General features: G+C 41.8%; 1 protein-coding gene across 1 annotated transcript in view; it reads left to right on the top strand.

The window, feature by feature from the left end:
* Positions 1 to 20127, top strand: part of exoc2 (exocyst complex component 2) — a 70531-nt gene that overhangs the window by 7699 nt on the left and 42705 nt on the right. Inside the window, exons 2-6 of the mRNA XM_075486020.1 lie at positions 2337 to 2494; positions 4710 to 4886; positions 6323 to 6449; positions 8171 to 8284; positions 10521 to 10645. Coding sequence (XP_075342135.1) covers positions 2377 to 2494; positions 4710 to 4886; positions 6323 to 6449; positions 8171 to 8284; positions 10521 to 10645 — 661 coding nt within the window. The 5' untranslated portion in view covers positions 2337 to 2376. The remainder of the gene's footprint in view (positions 1 to 2336; positions 2495 to 4709; positions 4887 to 6322; positions 6450 to 8170; positions 8285 to 10520; positions 10646 to 20127) is intronic.

The following is a 20127-nucleotide window of genomic DNA, read 5'->3' as shown; positions in this document are numbered from 1 at the left end:
TCGCCGCTCCCTCTCCAAACATGTGGGATTGATGAAGGATATTTCAGGCTCTTGTTTTAGGCCTGTTAACCTCTTATCTTCATCGTGTCAGATCCGTAGCCCCTCCATTTCCTCTGACAAGCGCAGGGCAGCAGTAACAACACGAGGTAAATCCCACTGGAGATTTCTCGTTAACTCTGAGGGGTGGGGTGGGGGGGTATATATATATATATATATATATATCGGGGCGACCGGCCCCCAGAAAGTTTCCCACAAACCCCTCTGACTGGGTCAATTCAGCCGCTGATTTTTTTTTTATGCATTTGTGGGGGTTTTTGGGGTTTTGTGTGCTTTTTTTTTCTTTAAAATTTCAAACCCTTAAAGTGTAAGAGGCTGAGGTCTATTTTTTTTAATATATTTTTTAAAATAAATGTATTATTGTCGTACGTTTAAGTGTTTGATTCGGGTTAAAACACATTTATTGTAGAATATTTAATATTTCACATTGTAAATGTGACAGAATGTGTGTATTATGTCCAGAAATAAGGATTAATTTAATTATTCTTATTCTGTTTTGTTTTTCTTTCTTGATTATTCAGTTGAATTTAATTGTCTTCTTCTTTAAAAACTTCAAAAAATGCAGAATTAAAGCTTTTTTTCGTCTGTTTGTTTATTCAAACTCCCTCAGCATGGGCTGTTAAAAACTTTTTTGCTGGTGTTACCCACATTAATTAGGTTTATGTGTTTGTCTGAAAGCAGAATTGCTCACTTTGTTTGTGCTTATTAACGTTTTTCGTAGTGAAAAATTTAATCTATTCATCTCTTCATACTGTAGATTTGTATATAGCTAATGTTTATTCTCTATTTTTATTCTATTTCTATTCTATTTATTCTATTTGTTTGTTTTTTCTTTAATTGTTTACATATCTTTTATACTGTACGCTGCTGCAACACAATAATTTCCCAAATTGGGATGAATAAAGTACTTATCTATCTATTTATTTGCGTCCCAGATGGGCTTTGAAACTTTGAGACTTTGAATCTGTCCCTGACAGTCGGGCCTGATCAACGCTTTTATTTCCTCTTCCGTCTTCCGGGTGTCCCGGCTGCTTGGACGTCTGATGGCGTCTCGGGCTGCAGGTCCGATCCGTGTGAACTCCTGCATTGTTTGTGGCGAACGAACGTGTTTTGGCTGCGGAGCAAAAGGGCGGAAGCCTCGCTGGAGCTGCTTCACGGAGCCCAGATTGGTCAGCCTCTCTGAGACCTGGCAGTAATTTATTAGCAAACATCTGTGCTGCTTTTTTTTTTTTTTCCCCTTTCCTCGGTCCCAACGTGAACTGATTTGCATTGGTGCTCCTTCTTTGGTGCCATAATCTGTACAGTATTTTGTGGGCTTATGAGGAATGATTGGGAGAGCAGGTTTATTTATCCTTTGCTGTGAGGTTTACATTCTTCCTTTCCTCCCTGCTCTCTGTCTACTCCTTCGTTCTTGGCTCCATTTCTCTATTTTTCCTATTATCTGAGAGATAACTGCAGCACTGCATACATTGTTTGGAGACCTACAGGGTGGGAAATGAACCACCGGCCAAATGCTGATCATACTTTGCCGTGTCCCGGTGCTTAAAAGCTAAATATGTGTCCGCTTGGGAAGGGTTAGGCTTTGGTGCACGGTGAATTAAGAGATCAATTTACAGTATCTGTTTTCATTTTTGGGATTAAGTTGAGCCTTCACAAGCAATCGTTCCTTATTGATTTAAAAAAAGACGACCATATTCTTTTCTTATATTTACCAACAAGCAGTTTAATGTTTGCTTTAATCATTTTAAATCATTTTGTCCCATTTATATACGTAAATAAAGGCAGTTTTATGTTATTTAACTTGCTGGAGATGCATGTAAGAACTTTTTTAGCAGAATTTTCTTTCTTTCTGCTACTTTTTAAATCATTACTAAGGTGATAATTCCCTTTTCTTTTAAATGGATCAACTTTTAATCAAAATACATGATTAAAAACCACTGGTGATATGAAAAAAAGAGTGTAAAATGTTTTTATTTTGCTCATATTGATCCGTTTTTTTCCACGTCCAGGTGCTAAATCATTTTGTCCCATTTATATACGTAAATAAAGGCAGTTTTATGTTATTTAACTTGCTGGAGATGGATGTAAGAACCTTTTTTAGCAGAATTTTATTTCTTTCTGCTACTTTTTAAATCATTACTAAAGTGATAATTCCCTTTTTCTTTCAAATGGATCAACTTTTAATCAAAATAGGTGATTGAAAGCCACTGGTGATATGAAACAAAGAGTGTAAAATGTTTTTATTTTGCTCAGATTGATCCCTTTTTTTCCACGTCCAGGTGCTGATTGAGCCAGAGTTCCTGTTTGCCTTCGGCCGCCATGTCACGTGCACGCCAACCACCCCTGGTCACGGGCATCTCGCCCAAGGAGGGTGCAGCCTGGACCAAGGTCACCATCCGTGGAGAAAACCTGGGCACGGGCCCAGCGGACCTCATAGGTAGTAGCATTAGCTGACAGTTAGCTACGTGTGCTGTTGTTCCTACTTTTACTGAATCTCATACTTCTCCACGTCGTGTTTCAACTGCTAACCCAGCGCGTCCCAATTCTGCTTTTTAAGTAAAATACGCACATGTTTCCCCTTGAATAAATATCTTTAAATAATACAATTTTCAATAATAAAATTTGTTTTACGGTGAATGTTAGTTATCAGACGGAGATCACTGATTTTAAGAAAGGAAATTAGCTTATTTAAGCTTATTTAAAAGCTCCCATTGCTGTAAAGTTTGTTTTAGGACAGCTTATTTTATTCCAATCGGAGCAAAAATAAAGTTCCTTAGCGATCAGATGTAAAATAAAGCTGACAGATGTGTTTTATTTAAAGCTGACTGAAGGTAAATGTTGTTTTAAAAAAAAAAAAAAGGACCAAAGCATTAACATCTTTGTATTAAGATCTTTTAATGTTAGCAATTTAGAAAGTCTCTTAAGGTCTAAAAAAATAAATAGAGGGCACAAAAAGTCGATACAGTGGCTTCACAGCGAGCTCTAATCGGAGTGATGCTGTCGCTACGGTAACGAACTGCATTTTTTGCACCTTGTCTCGCTCACACCTCACTCCCACACATGCACAAATCTGAGGTTTTGCACACACGGTGTACATATCTCGGACTTTAACTTGTGCACATACATATATTTACTTTATTTTGTACTCTATTCTATTCTACATGTGTATATTTTTAATCTTATTTTGTATTTTAATCTTGCTTATATATTTTGTATATTTTATTTGATATTCTACTATTCTAATTTAGGAATATTTAATTTTACTTTAACTTTCTATTAATGTTACTTTGCTACCTAGTTTATATTTTATAGTTTATAGTTTGTATTTTGTGGACGGCGGTCAAAGGTCATTTCACTGCATGTTGTACCGTGTATAACTATGCATGTGACAAATAAAACTTTGAATCTTTGAATCTTCTGGGAAAGGTGGACACAGCCTGATGTGTCATCAGAGATGCTCATGTGACCGTCAAAGGGGGAAATCAGTCAGAATTCCCACTTTCTGCCTTCTTGTTCGGATTTAAAGAAAAAAATCGCTCAAAATTGGGTTTAAAAATAAAGAAAAAACTTTTAAAATCCTTTGAAAATAAGTTTTTGGACTTTACCAAGTTGTACTTTAAGCAGAAGGAGTTTATGTCCTGTGACACATTTTGTTAATGCAGTTCTCCGGCACTGAGAAAAGGAATTAAAGAGGATAAATGAATTAATTATCAGAGTCATACCATAGAATCCACTCTCCTTTAACCCTTCATGTGTTTACACGTGTTTTTATGCTGGGAAATCTTTCGTTGTGCTGTTTAACGCTCACACACGCACTAAAAGAAGTCCTCCTCGGGCCTTCTCACGTAACCACTGCAACAATCCATCAACAGAAACTCTCAATACTTTGAATATTTCCTGCCCAGCATCAGAGATTCAGGCGCTCATCGCACCGATATTAAATCGGTGTTTGTGTGTCAACATCTTGCTCTCGTTACACTTTGTCTCTGCCCATATTTTCCCTTTTATATCTGCCAATTCCTCCTCTGCAATACCTCCGTAGAAAGGCGGGAAATGGCCCGAGAGGACTCGCAGAACGTGTCCCTGGGGCCTGGATTTAGACAATTAGATATGCACAAATGTGTGCGAGCGCTTAAGCATTCAAACAAAGTTGCCGGTGGAGAACAGAGGCAGGAAATGGGGCTCTAATAGGCATATTATTTACGGTTTTATGGGCTATTTGTTGATCAGCTCTCGTTTGATGACACACACGTGAAGCGTTCTGAATCTGCTCGGCTGGAAACGTCGAAGGGATCCCCGTCTCTCTCTCTCTCTCTCTCTCTTTAAAGTCGGTTTAAAAGGAGGCTGACAGATGTGAGCGCGGAGTGCACGTTGTGTGCCAGTAATGAGCCACTTTGTGCTGAAGAGACGCACATTAACTTTTAAGGAGTTGAGTGAGGAGGAGGAGGAAGGTCAAGGCCACCCAGGCCCAGCGCGACCCCTGCTTGAACTTTGACCTCTGGTGACAGTTTGACTAAACTTGCTGATAGACGTCGGAGCTCCTCAGATGGATCCTGCGTGTGTGTGTCGGTGCTAAAGTTTGTTTATTTGCTCCGTCGGTGTATGTCTGTATCTCTCACCCTTTTCACCCCCCCCCCCCCCCCCCCCCCCAGGTCTGTCGATCTGCGGCCACAACTGCATGCTGACAGCCGAGTGGATGTCGGCCAGCAAAATAGTGTGCCGCGTGGGTCCTGCCAAAGATGACAAGGGAGAGATCATCGTCACCACCAAGTCCGGGGGTCTCGGCACCTCAACGGTCTCCTTCAAACTGCTGAGGCCAGAGAGGATTGGTGAGACTCGGGTGGGGGGACAAAGAGTCAACATGATGGCGTTTTATTACGTGCTGCACCGCTCATTATTTACATCCCTTACTTTCCAATCAGTTACTTTAGGCAAGGCATCTTTATTTATATGTATATACTCAATGTGCTTTACATAAAGACAAAGCATTTAAAAGAACTGCGTAAAGCAGCATAAAAACAAGCAATTTAAAGAGAAAAAAAAATAGAATTAATATTAAAACACAGTTAAAAGCAATCAAAGAAGAGGGGAAAAAGAAAAATATAAACTGAACCATAAGCACACCGAAAGAGAAATGTTTTTAACTTGGTTTTAAAAGTGCTCACAGTTGGGGCTGATTTCAGTTCTGCTGGTAGTTATTTTACTTTTCATCTGTAAAAAAAGAGGGAAACAGATTGAAAAAGACATAAAAAACATACACAGAACTGAGAAAAAACTACCACAAAACAAACAAATAAAGAAGGAAAATAGCAGACTGGCCAAAGTCGGCCACACAGAAGTGATGTTTCTAAAAATTAACAAACAGAGTTCTGGTTTGTTCTGACCAACAACTGAAGGAAAATGCACGCGCACGTGTGACTGCACATGCACGGCGTTGTTAAAGCTGACTGAAGGTAAATGTTGTTAAAAAACATCTTTGGATGAAGATCTTTTAATGTTAGCTATTTAGAAAGTCTGTCAAGGTCTTAAAAAATAAAAATAAAGGGCACAAAAAGTCGATAAAGTGGCTTCACAGCGAGCTCACAGCGAGTGATGCTGTCGCTACGGTAACGCGCCTCTTCTGGGAAAGGTGGACGCAGCCTGATGTATCATCAGAGATGCTCATGTGACCCTCGAAGGGGGAAATCAGTCAGAATTCCCCCTTTCTGCCTTCTTCTTGTACTGATTTAAAGAAAAAAAATCGCTCAAAATTGGGTTTAAAAATAAAAAAAATCCTTTAAAAATACATTGGGTTCCAGTCTTCTTTTTTTTTTTTGTCTAAGTGCTGTTAAATGAACTAACGGGGAGATAATTACATTTTATCAGAATGCTACGAGCGCCACAGTTACATGACATTACATTACATTACGGTCGTTCCACATCGGTAGGCAAAAGAACTTCAGCTCACAGGAAATCCTAAGTGCATTTCCTTCCAAAACCAAACAGCTGAGAGCATAAGTAGAGCTAGAGTAAGTGCGGTGAGTTAGGTACCGAGACAAATGGGAAGACAATTTAGAAAACAAATAAGTGCGTAAGGATCCGTTAGCATTAGCACCTTTAGCTCCTCTGTGTTTGTAGTCGCATGGAAGCGACTCTTTAGGCCACGTTTGTGTCATCGATCATCGATCATTGAGCGCCGGCCTACGCTGATGCTTCCAGAAAGCGTTTCTGTGTGTGTGTGCGCACATCTGGGATGTGTTTTTCACGCGTCCCGGCTGTCCTGCAGGTATCCTGGACCAGTCTGCGGTGTGGGTGGATGAGATGAACTACTACGACATGAGGACCGACCGCAACAAAGGAATCTCCCCCCTCTCCCTGCGTCCCAGCAATCCACTGGGCATCGACATAGACAAGTATGTTTTTCTTTTGTTTTTTTCGAGAGCGTACAAATGCTCGCAGCCCCAGCCATAAACACAAGCGCTCCAGTCATTGAGTCATGGTTTACATCCCTAAACAGAAACAAACTCTTCCCATATGCCTGCGTTTGAAATATCATGCTGAAACGCTGGTGGCTGAGCAGCGAGTGGAAACAACATGTCTGCGTGCGCGGAGCAGAGAGAACGGCGACGTGAAGACGTTGTAATCTACAACTTGTGTCGTCAACTTCTGGCATTTCTGGCTCGGTATTTGTTTGGTTTAGAGGGGCCGGCGGGGGTGGGGGGGCGGGGGCAAGTGACCGCTCGTGGCCAGAGACGAGACCCCCACAAACAGGCCGTACCCTTCGCTCGCTCCCATGCGTTAAACATCCAGCCTGCAGGATTGAGCACTTGAAACGAGAGGCTTTGTTGGTGATAAAGCATCCCTGCGTAGTCTGTTCTGAACCGTTGTATACATTTCTGTGGAGTTATGTCACTGAAATACCATTCAGCTGAAGGTGTTTGCACCAGCTGCTCATAATGTTTGGCCTACACACTGTATAGCGTAAGTGTTTCGCATGTTAAGACTGACCACTGAGTGTTTCCTTGAAATGCTGAAATCTCTACACACCTGATTTTGGCTGAATTTTTCAGCTGGATCATTGGAGATCGAAGTGCCAAGAAGCTTATTGTGATTTGGGATGTCGACGATCCAGTTTTTATTGCTCATTATTTTAATTTCAATTAAAAAAACACTCCACAGACATCTAACCTTGTTTTTAAATGCTTATTTTTGACCGTAAGGAGCTGAGTTATGTGTATCCAGTGCATATCCAGTCTGGCTTTAAAGGTTTTAAGTGAGAAAAAAAGCATCCTTTTAAATGTCCTTGTATCTTTATTTTTTATTGGCAGGAATGCAACACGGAATTTGACATCTGTGGTGATTTCATTGCCCCAAAATGTTCATTTTCTAGTTATTAAAAAGGGGTCAACAGTTGTAGGAACATCATTTATGTTCCTCATCACTTTGTCGGTGTTTGTTCCCACATCTGCGACACCAAGCCGGTAGTTTTCTGTGCATCCATCACATCTTGTTTCATACCCTTAAATACTGCTGTGTTTGTGCAGGATTTTGCTCTACTGTGTAACTGCAGAGTGGGTGGTGCTGCTGGTGCTGGTGGTGGTGGATTGCAGGGAGTGGGTGGGGGGGGTTGGTTTGTGTAGACCACAGGTCATTAGTAGAGATCAAGCTTCCCTAATGAGTACTGGGTCCTCCAGGGGCATCCAGGCGTCACACACTGCACTTCCCACGCCAGGCTCTCCCGGTCTCAGCACTTCCTGGTTGCACACTGCCCCCTGCTGGACGCCTCCACCCTAATGTCACATTATTGTCACTGTTTACCATTAACTATTGACTCCTTGGAGTTTTATCTGTTGAATGAAATGCATGAAATCTGCACAATATCTTTGAACTTATCTGGACTGTTGCTTGTTTTTAAATTCATTTAAATGATTTTATTAGTTTCTCTTTATATTCTTTTATGTATTTTTAATGCTTCTTCCACTCCCTGCTGCAATGCTTTTATTTCATGTGAAGCACTTTGAACTGTTTTGTACATGAAATGTGCTATACACATACATTTGATTTGATTTGTTGTTGAAGTAAAGTGCACCTGTACATGTTTTAATGCATGTTTTTTATTTTTTTTTATTTCTAGAGGCAAAATCCCGCTGAAAGACATAGAGCAAATATTCCCGGGAATGAGTGGAGACTTCACCAGTGCCAACTTTTCTGCCACCTGGTACCTCATAGAAAACCACGCAGGCTCCAGGTATGTCCATCTGTGTCATATTAAGCTGCAATCTCTCACAACTAATGATGATAATGATAATATATTAGGGCTGGGCAACGATTAAAACTTTTAATCTAATTAATCGCATGATTTCCTTGATTAATTGCCATTAATTGCATCTGTACTCAAAATCCAAAAATGAATCCAAAAGTAGTGTATAGCTTTTAGCATTTAGTTTTATTTTAAATGTGCTGCCATATGAATGAAAGTGCCATAACATTTGTTGTGCAAACACACTTTTAACATCAGCATCTTTCTGTAGTTTTTATGTAGAAGCCTCGCTCCACTGTCTGTTTCCTTGAATGACTTGCTGCTATCAGTTGTGTGTTTTGCCTTTAAGTGATATTTTAGACTGGAACTACTACGCTGAGAAGACAATTCAACTTGGCAGTGTTTACAGATGACTTTGGTTCTGTCGACTCCGCCGTCTGGAAGAACTTTAAAATGAAAATGGCCGAGTAAAAGTTCCGTACCCTTCTCCATGTTTGGTGGATCCGCCGATTACTTTCTTTTCCTGTTCCACAGCAGACAGCAACAGACTTTTACAAAATAAAAGCCTGTGAGCAACAGACTTTTACAAAATAAAAGCCTGTGAGCAACAGACTTTTACAATAATAAAATAAATGGCGTCTGTGGCGTAGTGGGTTGAGGAGGCGCCCCATGGACAAGAGGCTATAGTCCTCGCTGTAGCTGGCGAGTCCCGTATCGTACGGCCCTGTGCTGCGTGTCGTTCCCCCTCTCTCTGGTCCCTGCTTCCTGTCTCTCTGAACTTTCCTATCCATTAAAGGCACAAAAGTGGATAAATTAAGTGAAAAAAAACTGCGTTAATGCGGGATAAAATATTTATCGGCGTTAAATAACTAACGAGTTAACTCGCCCAGCCCTAATAATAATAAGAGAGTCTAATGAGATTTTTTTTTTTTAAATGGCGGTTCATTTGCCCATTTAATGCCCAGTTCCAGAGTGTTTTTCCCCTCAACTGTCTCTCAAATGAGATTCAATCCCATTGTTATGTCCCGGTCACTTCTAGCAGCTATGGCTGGTTCGTTGGCATTTCTTCTCTGAAGGTCACTGCGCTCTTCCAGGCAGGTCAAACCATCGAAAACATCACCCCAGATTTCCCCTCAAGGCTTTTATTGATCTCGATGGTGAACACCAGGAGTATTTAGCATTCATGGACACAAAGTAATGAAAGGAGTAAGTGTGCTTACTGAAAATCTGGCAGTGTTGCACCTTCCTGCAGGGTGGTGCTGAGGTGTGAGGATTTGAATTGGTGCGCCATCTCTCTGCTCAGGCTTCCAAAGGGGGCAAATGCCCAAGATTGAATGTTATCTTTGCAAATAATGGCAGGTACTCCTGCGAATGAGCTGAAATCAAAAAGACTTTATGAGCTTATCTGAGCCCCAGTTTCTGTGGTGGAGGTGGAGGGTGGAGGAGTAGTACAAACATCGAAAAGTTCTTGTTTCTGGGAAAAGTTCCAGTCAAAAGCAGCCGTCTGTCAACCATCTGTGGCAAAGGAAACATTACCTTTTACGCACCAACAGGAGATTTAAGTAGAAATGCAGTTATTAAGCTCATTGTTTGGCTGAAAATAGCAAAGAGTTGTCATATTAACTAACTATCAACACATATTTTAGTTTATCTCATTGTTTGGTAGTAAAGTGCATGTATTTGATCAGCATTGATGAGCATTTTCTGACCGTTTGCAGTTCAATTAAGGAAAAATGTTGTATTGTTATGCTGGATTCGTGACATTTGAGGTCACATGTTCTTGGCCAAGTCTCTACATTTTTCAGCCGGCTCTTCACAGAACAGTGAGGTGTGTCGACGAGGTGGCCGGCTGACCCAAAAAGACTGTCCTGTCGGGGCAGAGGGGAGTTATTTTGGACCCTCCTGGCTTCCTCTCCCCCCCCTGCTTAGCCTTCCAGTAACCCAGACCCCCAGGATCCAGCATGACCAGGGGCCTCTGTTTGGACCTCACTGGGTGACTTGTTTCTTCCTGCAGAGGAAATCTCAATCAGGACGCTGACACACAGACACACGTACTGACAGTGGCGCCAGATGTTGTGGTCAGAAATGCAAGCACGAACCAAGATTACAACAAAAAGAATTAGCCTTAATGTGCCACATTTCTGCATCTCAGAGTCCTCTGATCTGATGTATTTTCTGGAAAAAGTCCATTTAAGGCCCCGTTTTTTTGTCTTATTTCGTACAGTTTTGATCATCTGAAGATGGCAGCCAACAACCTGAAGAAGCAGGCTACTAAGAAGAACGAGGGAAGCCTGGCCTACGTGAAAGGAGGCCTCAGCACTTTCTTTGAGGCCCAGGACGCTCTCGCAGGTAAGAGAGCTCGACACATCTCTGTGTGCAGCGCAGCTCCACCAGATGGTTGACAATTAATCCGCCAACTTTCAAATCATCACCCCCTCGTCTCCGCTCAGAAAAACCCGCTCTTGATTTTTGGGAAAGCGTGCGAGCGTGTGTGCGTTTGGGTTTCTTCTCCCTCCTCCACATGTGGTTTTTTTTCGCAGCGGTTGATTAGAGAGGCTCATTTGGACGCTGTGTGAAAAGCCTCCGCTCCGTGCGCTCTGTGCTAGGGTTACGCCAGCCAACCACAACACGGTTAATTCACCTTCATCAAAATGAGATCAGCTCTCACCTGTCACACCCAGCCACACTTGACTCTGGAAAGCGGTCGTAAACGCACACACATGCGCACACTCGCTGACCCTCGGATGCCAAAAAGATTTCAAGGTAGCAGAAAGTGGGCTGCTGTCGCTCTGCCAGGTACCTCGAATCAATTGTTCGCTTCATCATTCATACTTTTGTCTGTTTACTCTCTGCTCCCGCCGTGGCCGCTCAGTTACTTCCCCTTACTATTTATATGTACACTTTTTCTGCCTCCATCATTATTATTATTGCTTTCCGTGTGTTTGTGCCCCGGTTGGAAGAGAGGCAATGTTTTCATTGTTAGTGGCTGTATCTAAATAAACGGAGCAGCCCCAACACAATGCAAGGCAGAGTATTAGGACTGATAGTGCCGATAACAAGTCCAATATGACCAATGGGAACAATGCGCAGTCATTCTCACGTTCGGACTGAGCGTGCCTACTGTGTGCCCGCTGCCCCAATGGGAAACGTGAAGTCTCCGGGGATGCAGGAAGCAACTGCACCATGGATGCACTCCAGTGACCCGTGTCACCAGAGGACACGCTGCACCGATGCTATATGGAAATGGAAATTTACTTTATTTATAAATATATATATATATATATATATATAAATACATACTTTATATATATACTTTATATTAAATATATACTTTATTTATAAATAAAGTACATTTACAGACAATCCTTACGGTGTACCAAAGTGCTTTACTGCAGGTAATAAATAAAGAGAAGAATAAGTAAAAACAATAAAAGAACAGTGAAAGCAATAAAATACAACAAAATCGAATAAGATAAAATAAGATAAAAGTGTCATCATACTACTGGGCAGAGATGGGGACTCGAGTCGCTGTTTTGATGACTTGTGACTTGACTTGACAAAATATAAAAGACTTGAGACTCGACTCGGACTTGGAAGTTAAAGACTCGGCACTCGAATGACTAATTAAAACCCGAGTAAACTTTGAATTTCCAAGCGTACACAAAGCTGAAACCTGCAGGTTTTATTGTAAGTTCTCGTCTGTGTGTGGAAAAGATCTGCAGAGATCCTTTTCTAAATGGGTTAAAGCCACTTATAAGAAAGAAATACTGTTTCTTTAAGCTCCGGTCATTGATATATTTATATAAACAGAGGATGCACAGAGTGAGGGAAACCCACAGAGCTCGTCTTATTTCTGTGTTGGGCTTTCATGCCTCATTCTTCAGCTCAGACAGACACAACCAGCCGGCAGCAGCTGAGTAAAAGGGAGTGAATTACAGGCTAAAGTAAGAAGAATTCTGCATTTTTTTTTATCACCTGCTGGATAGAAGCGCATCTCTAAGGCTGTGTTCGAAACCGCATACTACATACTACATACTGCATACTGCATACTGCATGCTACATACTGCATACTACATACTGCATACTACATACTACATACTGCATACTGCATGCTACATACTGCATACTACATACTGCATACTACATACTACATACTACATACTACATACTGCATACTGCATGCTACATACTGCATACTACATACTGCATACTGCATACTACATACTGCATACTACATACTGCATACTACATACTACATACTGCATACTGCATACTACATACTGCATACTGCATACTACATACTACATACTGCATACTACATACTACATACTGCATACTGCATACTACATACTACATACTGCATACTGCATACTACATACTGCATACTACATACTGCATACTACATACTACATACTACATACTGCATACTACATACTACATACTGCATACTGCATACTACATACTGCATACTCATGAATCAGACAGTATGCAGAGCATTTACCCACAATGCATTTCGCCGAAATCAAGAAGCTGATTTCTCTTAAGCTCTAAACTCTGTAAACTTTAGCAACATTTGAAACATTTTCAGGTGAGAAAGTAGTCGTTTAGATCCCCAACGTGTTGAAAATCTGACAAAATACCGGCTATTTATAATTTTGTTCCCACGAATTCGGCGCTGCTAAAGCTAGCTGTAGTGAGCAACGCACTTCCAGTTATTTTCACAAAATAAAATACCCGTTGCCTTTTATCATAGGGAAAGCCATTACGATACAATTGGTGCTTTTGTTTTGAAAACAGGAAGTGAACCTACCCTCGTTGTAGCTAGCTTGAAACTGCCATTTTGACAGGAAATGACGATCGGCGACGTCGCGTTACGTTGCATCATCTTGGGTAGTTTGAGTATGAGTAGTAACCTCATGATGCATACCCAACATTTCGGAGAATCTAGTATGCATTCGGGGAAAAAAGTCAGTATGAGAAGTATGAGTAGTATGAGAAGTATGCGGTTTCGAACACAGCCTGCATGAATACTCAACAGGAAATGGTTGGATGATGTGTTTACGATAGACTGAAAACAGATTATTTCAGCTCTAAATCATAGATCTTGCATCTGTGTGATTGGTTGTTAGTCTTTTGCTTGACGTTTTCAGCATCCTCCTTCGTGAGTTTATTTCTTTATGGCCTCTAAACCCAACAGTTGAGTGAGTAGATCAGCTTATTAGAACAGGAGCAGGTACTTCGTTCCACTTAAATGTTCTACAACTCCCTTTCTTCCAAAAGAAAAACATCGTCTCATATTTGGACAGGCAGCATGACGCGAAAACTAATTTTTTAAAACTCCCTGACATCCTTGTCTTCTCACCATGACTCATTAAAGCCCCTACGGCATCCTTTTTGGGCCAAGATTTGGCTCTCTGTCATGAAAAAACGAGGCAGTGGCACAGAATGGAGCGCTCAAGTGGATATATTCTTTACACTATGTATGGTCAGCCAAACCGACATACCAGCCGGCACGCAGTTTGGAGAGCCAGCCAGCTCCAGACAGTCCTGCAGTAGTTCACTGCCATGGCTGGTTAGCACAGCTGTCTGTGCAACTGTGAATCCTTTCTTTGTGTCTCCGCAGAGTTTGGCAGGTCCCTGTTGTTCTGAGTCAGTCCAGATGAGCCTCACCTGAGGAATTAACAGGGCACTTGTGTGTTCCCCCGAGCTCAGAACGCGCTGTGTTTGAAGCCGCCGTCGCGCCTCCAGACTTCTCAGTCAGCGTCACGGCATCCTCGTCTCCCCGTGCGTGTTTATTTTCAGCTCTGTTTGCATGCAAGGTTTTTATTAATGACTTTTAATTTGTAATGCGAGTGTGAGTGCACGACTGCCTCAGAGGTGGAAAAGAGGAAGAGAGGCCAAATCTGAGAAAAGGGAACTGAACGGAGAGGAAAATGCTGAGTGCAAACTGCAGGAATCTTCGGCGTACGGGAGGCTAACTGGCTCTTAATTGCTTTCCAGTAAGGCATGGCAATTTTATTTTTAGAGCACAATTCAAAGTGCTTTACAGATACATAAAATCACAAGAAGGCAATAAAATAATTATAAAAAAACCCCATAAAAAATATTCATTCATTCATTCATTTAAAAGGAAAGAGTGCCAATACAATACTTTCAGGTGTCATATGCACAGCTAAACAGAACTGTTTTCAGCCTGGATTTAAACATTTTCAGAGTTGAGGCCTGTCTCGCATCTTCTGGAAGACTGTTCCAGATGTTAGGAGCATAAAACTGAAACGCAGCCTCACCTTGTTCAGTCCTGACTCTGGGCACCAGCAGGAGACCCCTCCCTGGGGCAGGAGACCCCTCTCTGAGGCAGGAGACCCCTCTCAGAGGCAGGAGACCCCTCTCTGGGGCAGGAGACCCCTCTCTGGGGCAGGAGACCCCTCCCTGAGGCAGGAGACCCCTCCCTGAGGTTCTCAGAGTTGGTTCATATGGCTCTAACATGTCAGAGATGTACCGGTACTTTGGTGCTACACCATGAAGAGACTTGTACACAAGCAGAGCTGTTTTAAAGTCTATTCTCTGAGCGACAGGAAGCCAGTGCAGAGACCTGAGCACTGGACTAATATGGTGGTATTTCCTGGTTCTAGTCAGGACTCGAGCAGCAGCGTTCTGGATGTACTGCAGCTGTCTTACAGCCCGTTTAGAGACCCCAGTGAGCAGGCCATTACAGTAGTCTAACCTGCTGGAGACAAACGCATGGATCAGTCTCTCTAAGTCTGGTTTAGACACTATTCCTTTGATTCTGGCAATGTTTTTTAGATGGTAAAAAGCTGCTGATGTTACAGATTTAATGTGGCTGTTAAAGTTCAGGTCTGAGTCCAATATAACCCCGAGATTTCTAACTTGATAGTTAGGTTTTAGAGAGAGAGTCTCAAGGTGACTGATAACACTTCCTCTTTGTTTCTGTGGGCCACAGACAATGATTTCAGTTTTGTCTGAGTTTAGCTGGAGGAAATTGTTTTGCATCCACACACTGATCTGTTTGATGCAGCGACACAGTGTATCTACAGGCCCGTGTTCTCCTGCCGTCAGTGACACGTAGATCTGAGTGTCATCTGCATAGTTGTGGTAGGACACATTATAGCTGCGTATTAGCTGGCCTAGTGGAAGCATGTACAGATTGAACAATAGGGGTCCCAGGATTGACCCCTGGGGAACCCCACAGGTCATAGCCATTTGGTCTGAGACACAGTTACCAATTTCAATAAAATATTTCCTGTCCGCCAGATAGGACTTGAACCAGTTTAAAGCACGACCAGAGATTCCCACCCAGTCTTCTAACCTCTGTAATAAGATCGCATGGTCAACTGTGTCAAAGGCAGCACTCAGGTCCAGCAGAACTAAGACTGTGACTCTACTTGCATCTGTGTTCAGGCGGATGTCATTTGTCACCTTGATCAGAGCTGTCTCAGTGCTGTGGTGGGGCCTAAAGCCTGATTGGAAAGTATCAAAAGCATTGTTAGACAGGAGAAAGTAGAGAGCAGTAATGACCAGATATCAAATCAAATCAAATCAAATTTATTTGTATTGCTCATTTCATGTTCAAAACCATTCAAAGTGCTTCACATAAAATAAAAGCATTGCAGCAGGGAGTGTAAGAAGCATTAAAAATACATAAAAGAATATAAAGAGAAACAAATAAAATAATTTATATTAATTTAAAAACAAGCAACAGTCCAGATAAGTTCAAAGAAATTGTGCAGATTTCATGCATAGACACATGAGAAAAGAAATGTTTTTAACCTGGATTTAAAAATGTCTCCATTTGGTGAAAGTTTAGATAAAAAGATAAAATCCTGTGTCACTTTTTTTGTAAACTCCTGAACTCCTAAACCAGAAATCTTTTGTAATTGCAGTCTTGTTTGAATTAGCCAGCTGATTTCCACTTTTGGCAAATAGTTTGCGATCTTCGAGCTTCCAAAAATGTTGATCAGCATCTGTGAGGTGTAAAATAAGCCAGAGCCAGATTATTATTTCTCCCAGGGGCATTACAGCACATCTTTAGGTCACAGTGAGCTTACCGCTTGGTGCCAAAATAATCTTTCATTCCACCTCGAACATGGAAATTATTCCACTGAGCTCCACACAGTCCAAACACACTTCTCCACTGTGGCGAAGGAAAACCCAGCGGAGGGGTTTGCACGTTGTTCCAGAGAGAAAGTAAGAATTCAGACGCTTTGCTTTGTGCTCGGTCAGTCAGGCGCACCCGTCTGCTTTATTCCCCTTTTCTTCTCAGGTGTTCGTTTTCAGCTTCCCTCAGAGATGCCTGGTTGGGTTCTGCAGGACTGTGTACCGTTGAAATGCAAACCTCCAACCTGTCGATTACCCGCCTCATGAAACCACTTGTTTGTTGGAATTATTGAACCCAGACAACGAAGAAATTCCCTGCTTACGCTGATATAACTCGCTGTCGTTCTTCTTGGCACTTTAAATGCTGAAGAACGGTTCTCGATTGAGGCCTTAACACGATTTCGTGGCCACTGCTCTCAAATACGCCGGCAACTTTAGGACTTTACATAGCAGGTGTGTTTCTTTGGCACTTAAACTGTTGGAAGCATTTCAAGAATCAAAACTGCACCACTACCAGTGTCATTATTCAAATCAAATGTTATTCATATGGGACCTTTCCTACTTAAAAAGCAACACAAAGTGCCTCAAACAGTGGGGTCACATGGCACTGAAAGGATCGGATTATTGGCTAAATTACAATAAGAATGAGCTGAGCAAGGGTAATTATCCATAGATAGATAGATAGATAGATAGATAGATAGATAGATACTTTATTGATCCCGAAGGAAATTCAAGCATCCAGTAGCAGACATAATAAAGCAATAAAAATGTTTATACAATAATAAACACTTTAAAAACAATCTAAGAATTTAAAAAACTGTTTAAGAATATAAAATATAAAAATGTGAAGTGACGAAAGTGAAATATAAAGTGAAATTCAGAAGTGCCATCACTGAGAGCTGTTGTACAGCCTAATGGCCAGAGGAACAAAAGAGTTTTTCAGTCTGTTGGTGGAGCAGGATTGAGACAGCAGTCTGCCACTGAATACACTCCTCTGCCTGATGAAGGTGTTGTGCAGAGGGTGGTGGGCGTTGTCCAGTATGGACAGCAGTTTGTCCTTGGATATCTGGCGGTGAATGAATGGGATCAGAGGCACAAAGCGTGTCATACCCCCGGTATGATAGGTGGCGCTGTACCCATTCTCTATATATATTGACTATAAATCAGGCTTTAAAGCAGCAAAATAAGATAAAAAGGTGTAAAATGAACAAAATAGATCAAATGCTTTTCGGCTGGTGAAATTAAAACATAAAACTAAAATAGTACAGAACAAAAATTAGATATGGAATAAAAGGAAATCAATAAAATCAAATAAAAGCCTGATTTTAAAAGGGTGAGGTTGTTGAAAAAGAGCTGCGATGTAGCATTAGGCAAACAAATTGTCCGAGTTAGACGTGGAGTTTAAAGATGCCCTAAAATGAAACGAACCGGCCATTTGCCGAGAGAAAAATGTAGATTTTAGCTGAAAAATACAGCGAAAAGGTCCAAATCTCTATTTTTCATGCACTCTTATCAAGTTCAGCCGTATTTCACTTTTTTTTTTAATGCTTTTAGTTGTTTTTAACCGATGTGGTGGTGTCGCATTTCTTTTATTTGTGTGGGTAAATGTTTTCTTTTCTTTATAACTCGGTAATAGAAATGGTTCCATGTGAACCTCCACAAAGCTGGTGAAAGAGTCGGGAAGGTTTTGGGTCACGAAGCCTCGGTGACAAACGGAGCCTCGCGCACCCCTTGGCTGGTGGAATGAGTGACAGCCTGCTGGGAAGCAGAGGCTTGTTGCCACTGAAATGTTGAAATTTGAGGTTTTTTCATTGTTGTGTGAAAAGGAAGTCTCCCAGTGATGCAGGAAACGGAACGGCTACCGTGGTCCAAAAATGAAAGATTCCCAGGGCCTGTTCCCCGAGTCCCCAGCCTCAGCAGGAGTCAAAACATCTCCAGCTTTAGAAAGCAAGGGACACTGTATTTTTATTCTTATTCTTTTCTTTTTTTTTTTTTTTACCAGGAAGTCGAGCGGGAGCTGCAGCTCTTCCTCAGGTCCTGGCTTGGTGTGTTATCCGGACCCTGACTCCATGTTTAGCTTAAGCGTGACGTCATCGGCCCCTCAGTGTGTGACAGACGCAGAGGACACGCAGCTGGCAGCAGGGCCGGCAGGTCGGGGGGGGTGGTGGGGGGGTGCAGACACGAAGCAGACCTGCAGTGTGTGTCTTCCTTTGTGTATCAGTCCTGATACACACTCCTACGTCTGTGGGCTTCTTCCCTGACCCGCATCGTGCCGCGTTTTCTGTTGGTCAGCAGCGAAAGAAGCCGGTGACGTTTTTTAAGAATACCTCCGTCTGCCTCCAGGCTTCTGTCTGGCAGAATGGACCCACATATTTATTTACAGAACCCCCCCCCCTCCTTCACTTTGCCTCCCGCTCCCTCTGCTGTCAAGCTAACAGACAGATTTAAAGGGATAGTTCGCCTCTTTTGACTGTTGCTTGTTTTTAAATTAATTTAAATTCCTGTGTCTCTTTATTATTATTATTCCGCCAGTTTTCGGCACCTAACTACTCCTGCATGCTTTTAGCTATTTTTTTTTTTACAATTTTGGTATCAAAACGTTCAGCTCTTTCAGCAGATTCCTGCTATCATTTTTGGTGTTTTTTAACTTTTACACTTTTTAAGATATTCAACTTTTATTCAAATTTTTCCATCATTCAAATGAATGGAAACTGCTTTCAGCTCTTCCAATTCATCTCCCCCATTCAGCTCATAAGCATTCTCATTGCTGTTTCGCAGGAACAGCTCTTTCTAGTTTTATTTGTTTCTCTTTATATTCTTTTATGTATTTTTAATGCTTCTTCCACTCCCTGCTGCAATGCTTTTATTTTATGTAAAGCACTTTGAATTGTTCTGTACATGAAATGTGCTACAAATCAATTTGATTTGATTTGATTTGATGAAGCTGTGTGACATCCCATATCAGCAACATCATTTATGAACATCTTCTTACCCCCTGCTGCGTCCTGTGAGCAGAGTTCCAGCCTCGTTTTGGTGTTGATGAAGGTAGTCCGGCTAGTTGGCTGGGGCTTAAAAAATAAAGCGTTTTGCTTCTCAAAACAATATGCGTTCAAAAGAGTAATACATTTGCATCACAAAATCGTTCTCCAGGAAAAAGTCAGACCTCACAATCGCTTGGCACTATTTTCTCTCCCTTTGTATCGCTGCCTGCTGTGTAGACCGAGCAGACTGCAGTGCAAACCGAAAAGAGAGAAAATAGGGCCATGCGATTGTGAGGCCTGACTTTTTCCTGGAGAACGATTTTGTGATGCAAATGTATTACTCTTTTGAACGCATATTGTTTTGAGAAGCAAAACGCTTTATTTTTTAAACCCCAGCCAACTAGCCGGGACTACTTTTCGTCAACACCAAAACGAGGCTGGAACTCGGCTCACAGGACGCAGCAGGGGGTAAGAAGATGTTCATAAATGATGTTGCTGATATGGGATGTCATACAGCTTCATGTCAAAAGAGGCGAACTGTCCCTTTAATAAAAGAAAGACTGTTGCAGAAGGACTTTTTTCGTCGTCGTCTTCTTCTCCTCCTTTTGTCTCACCTTCGTTCTGGAGATGAAGAGCGTCCTTGTTGCATATTTTCCTCGCTCCACGAGTTTGCATAAGAGGGTCTTCTAAAGCCTCTCCACCTCTCTTTCGCTCTGTCAATAAACCCACCCTGCA

This window comes from Odontesthes bonariensis, chromosome 15 (assembly GCF_027942865.1).
Source record: "Odontesthes bonariensis isolate fOdoBon6 chromosome 15, fOdoBon6.hap1, whole genome shotgun sequence".
Lineage (NCBI taxonomy): Eukaryota > Metazoa > Chordata > Actinopteri > Atheriniformes > Atherinopsidae > Odontesthes > Odontesthes bonariensis.
The sequence above is the reverse complement of the archived record's forward strand: the minus strand, read 5'-3'. Positions and strand labels throughout refer to the sequence as shown.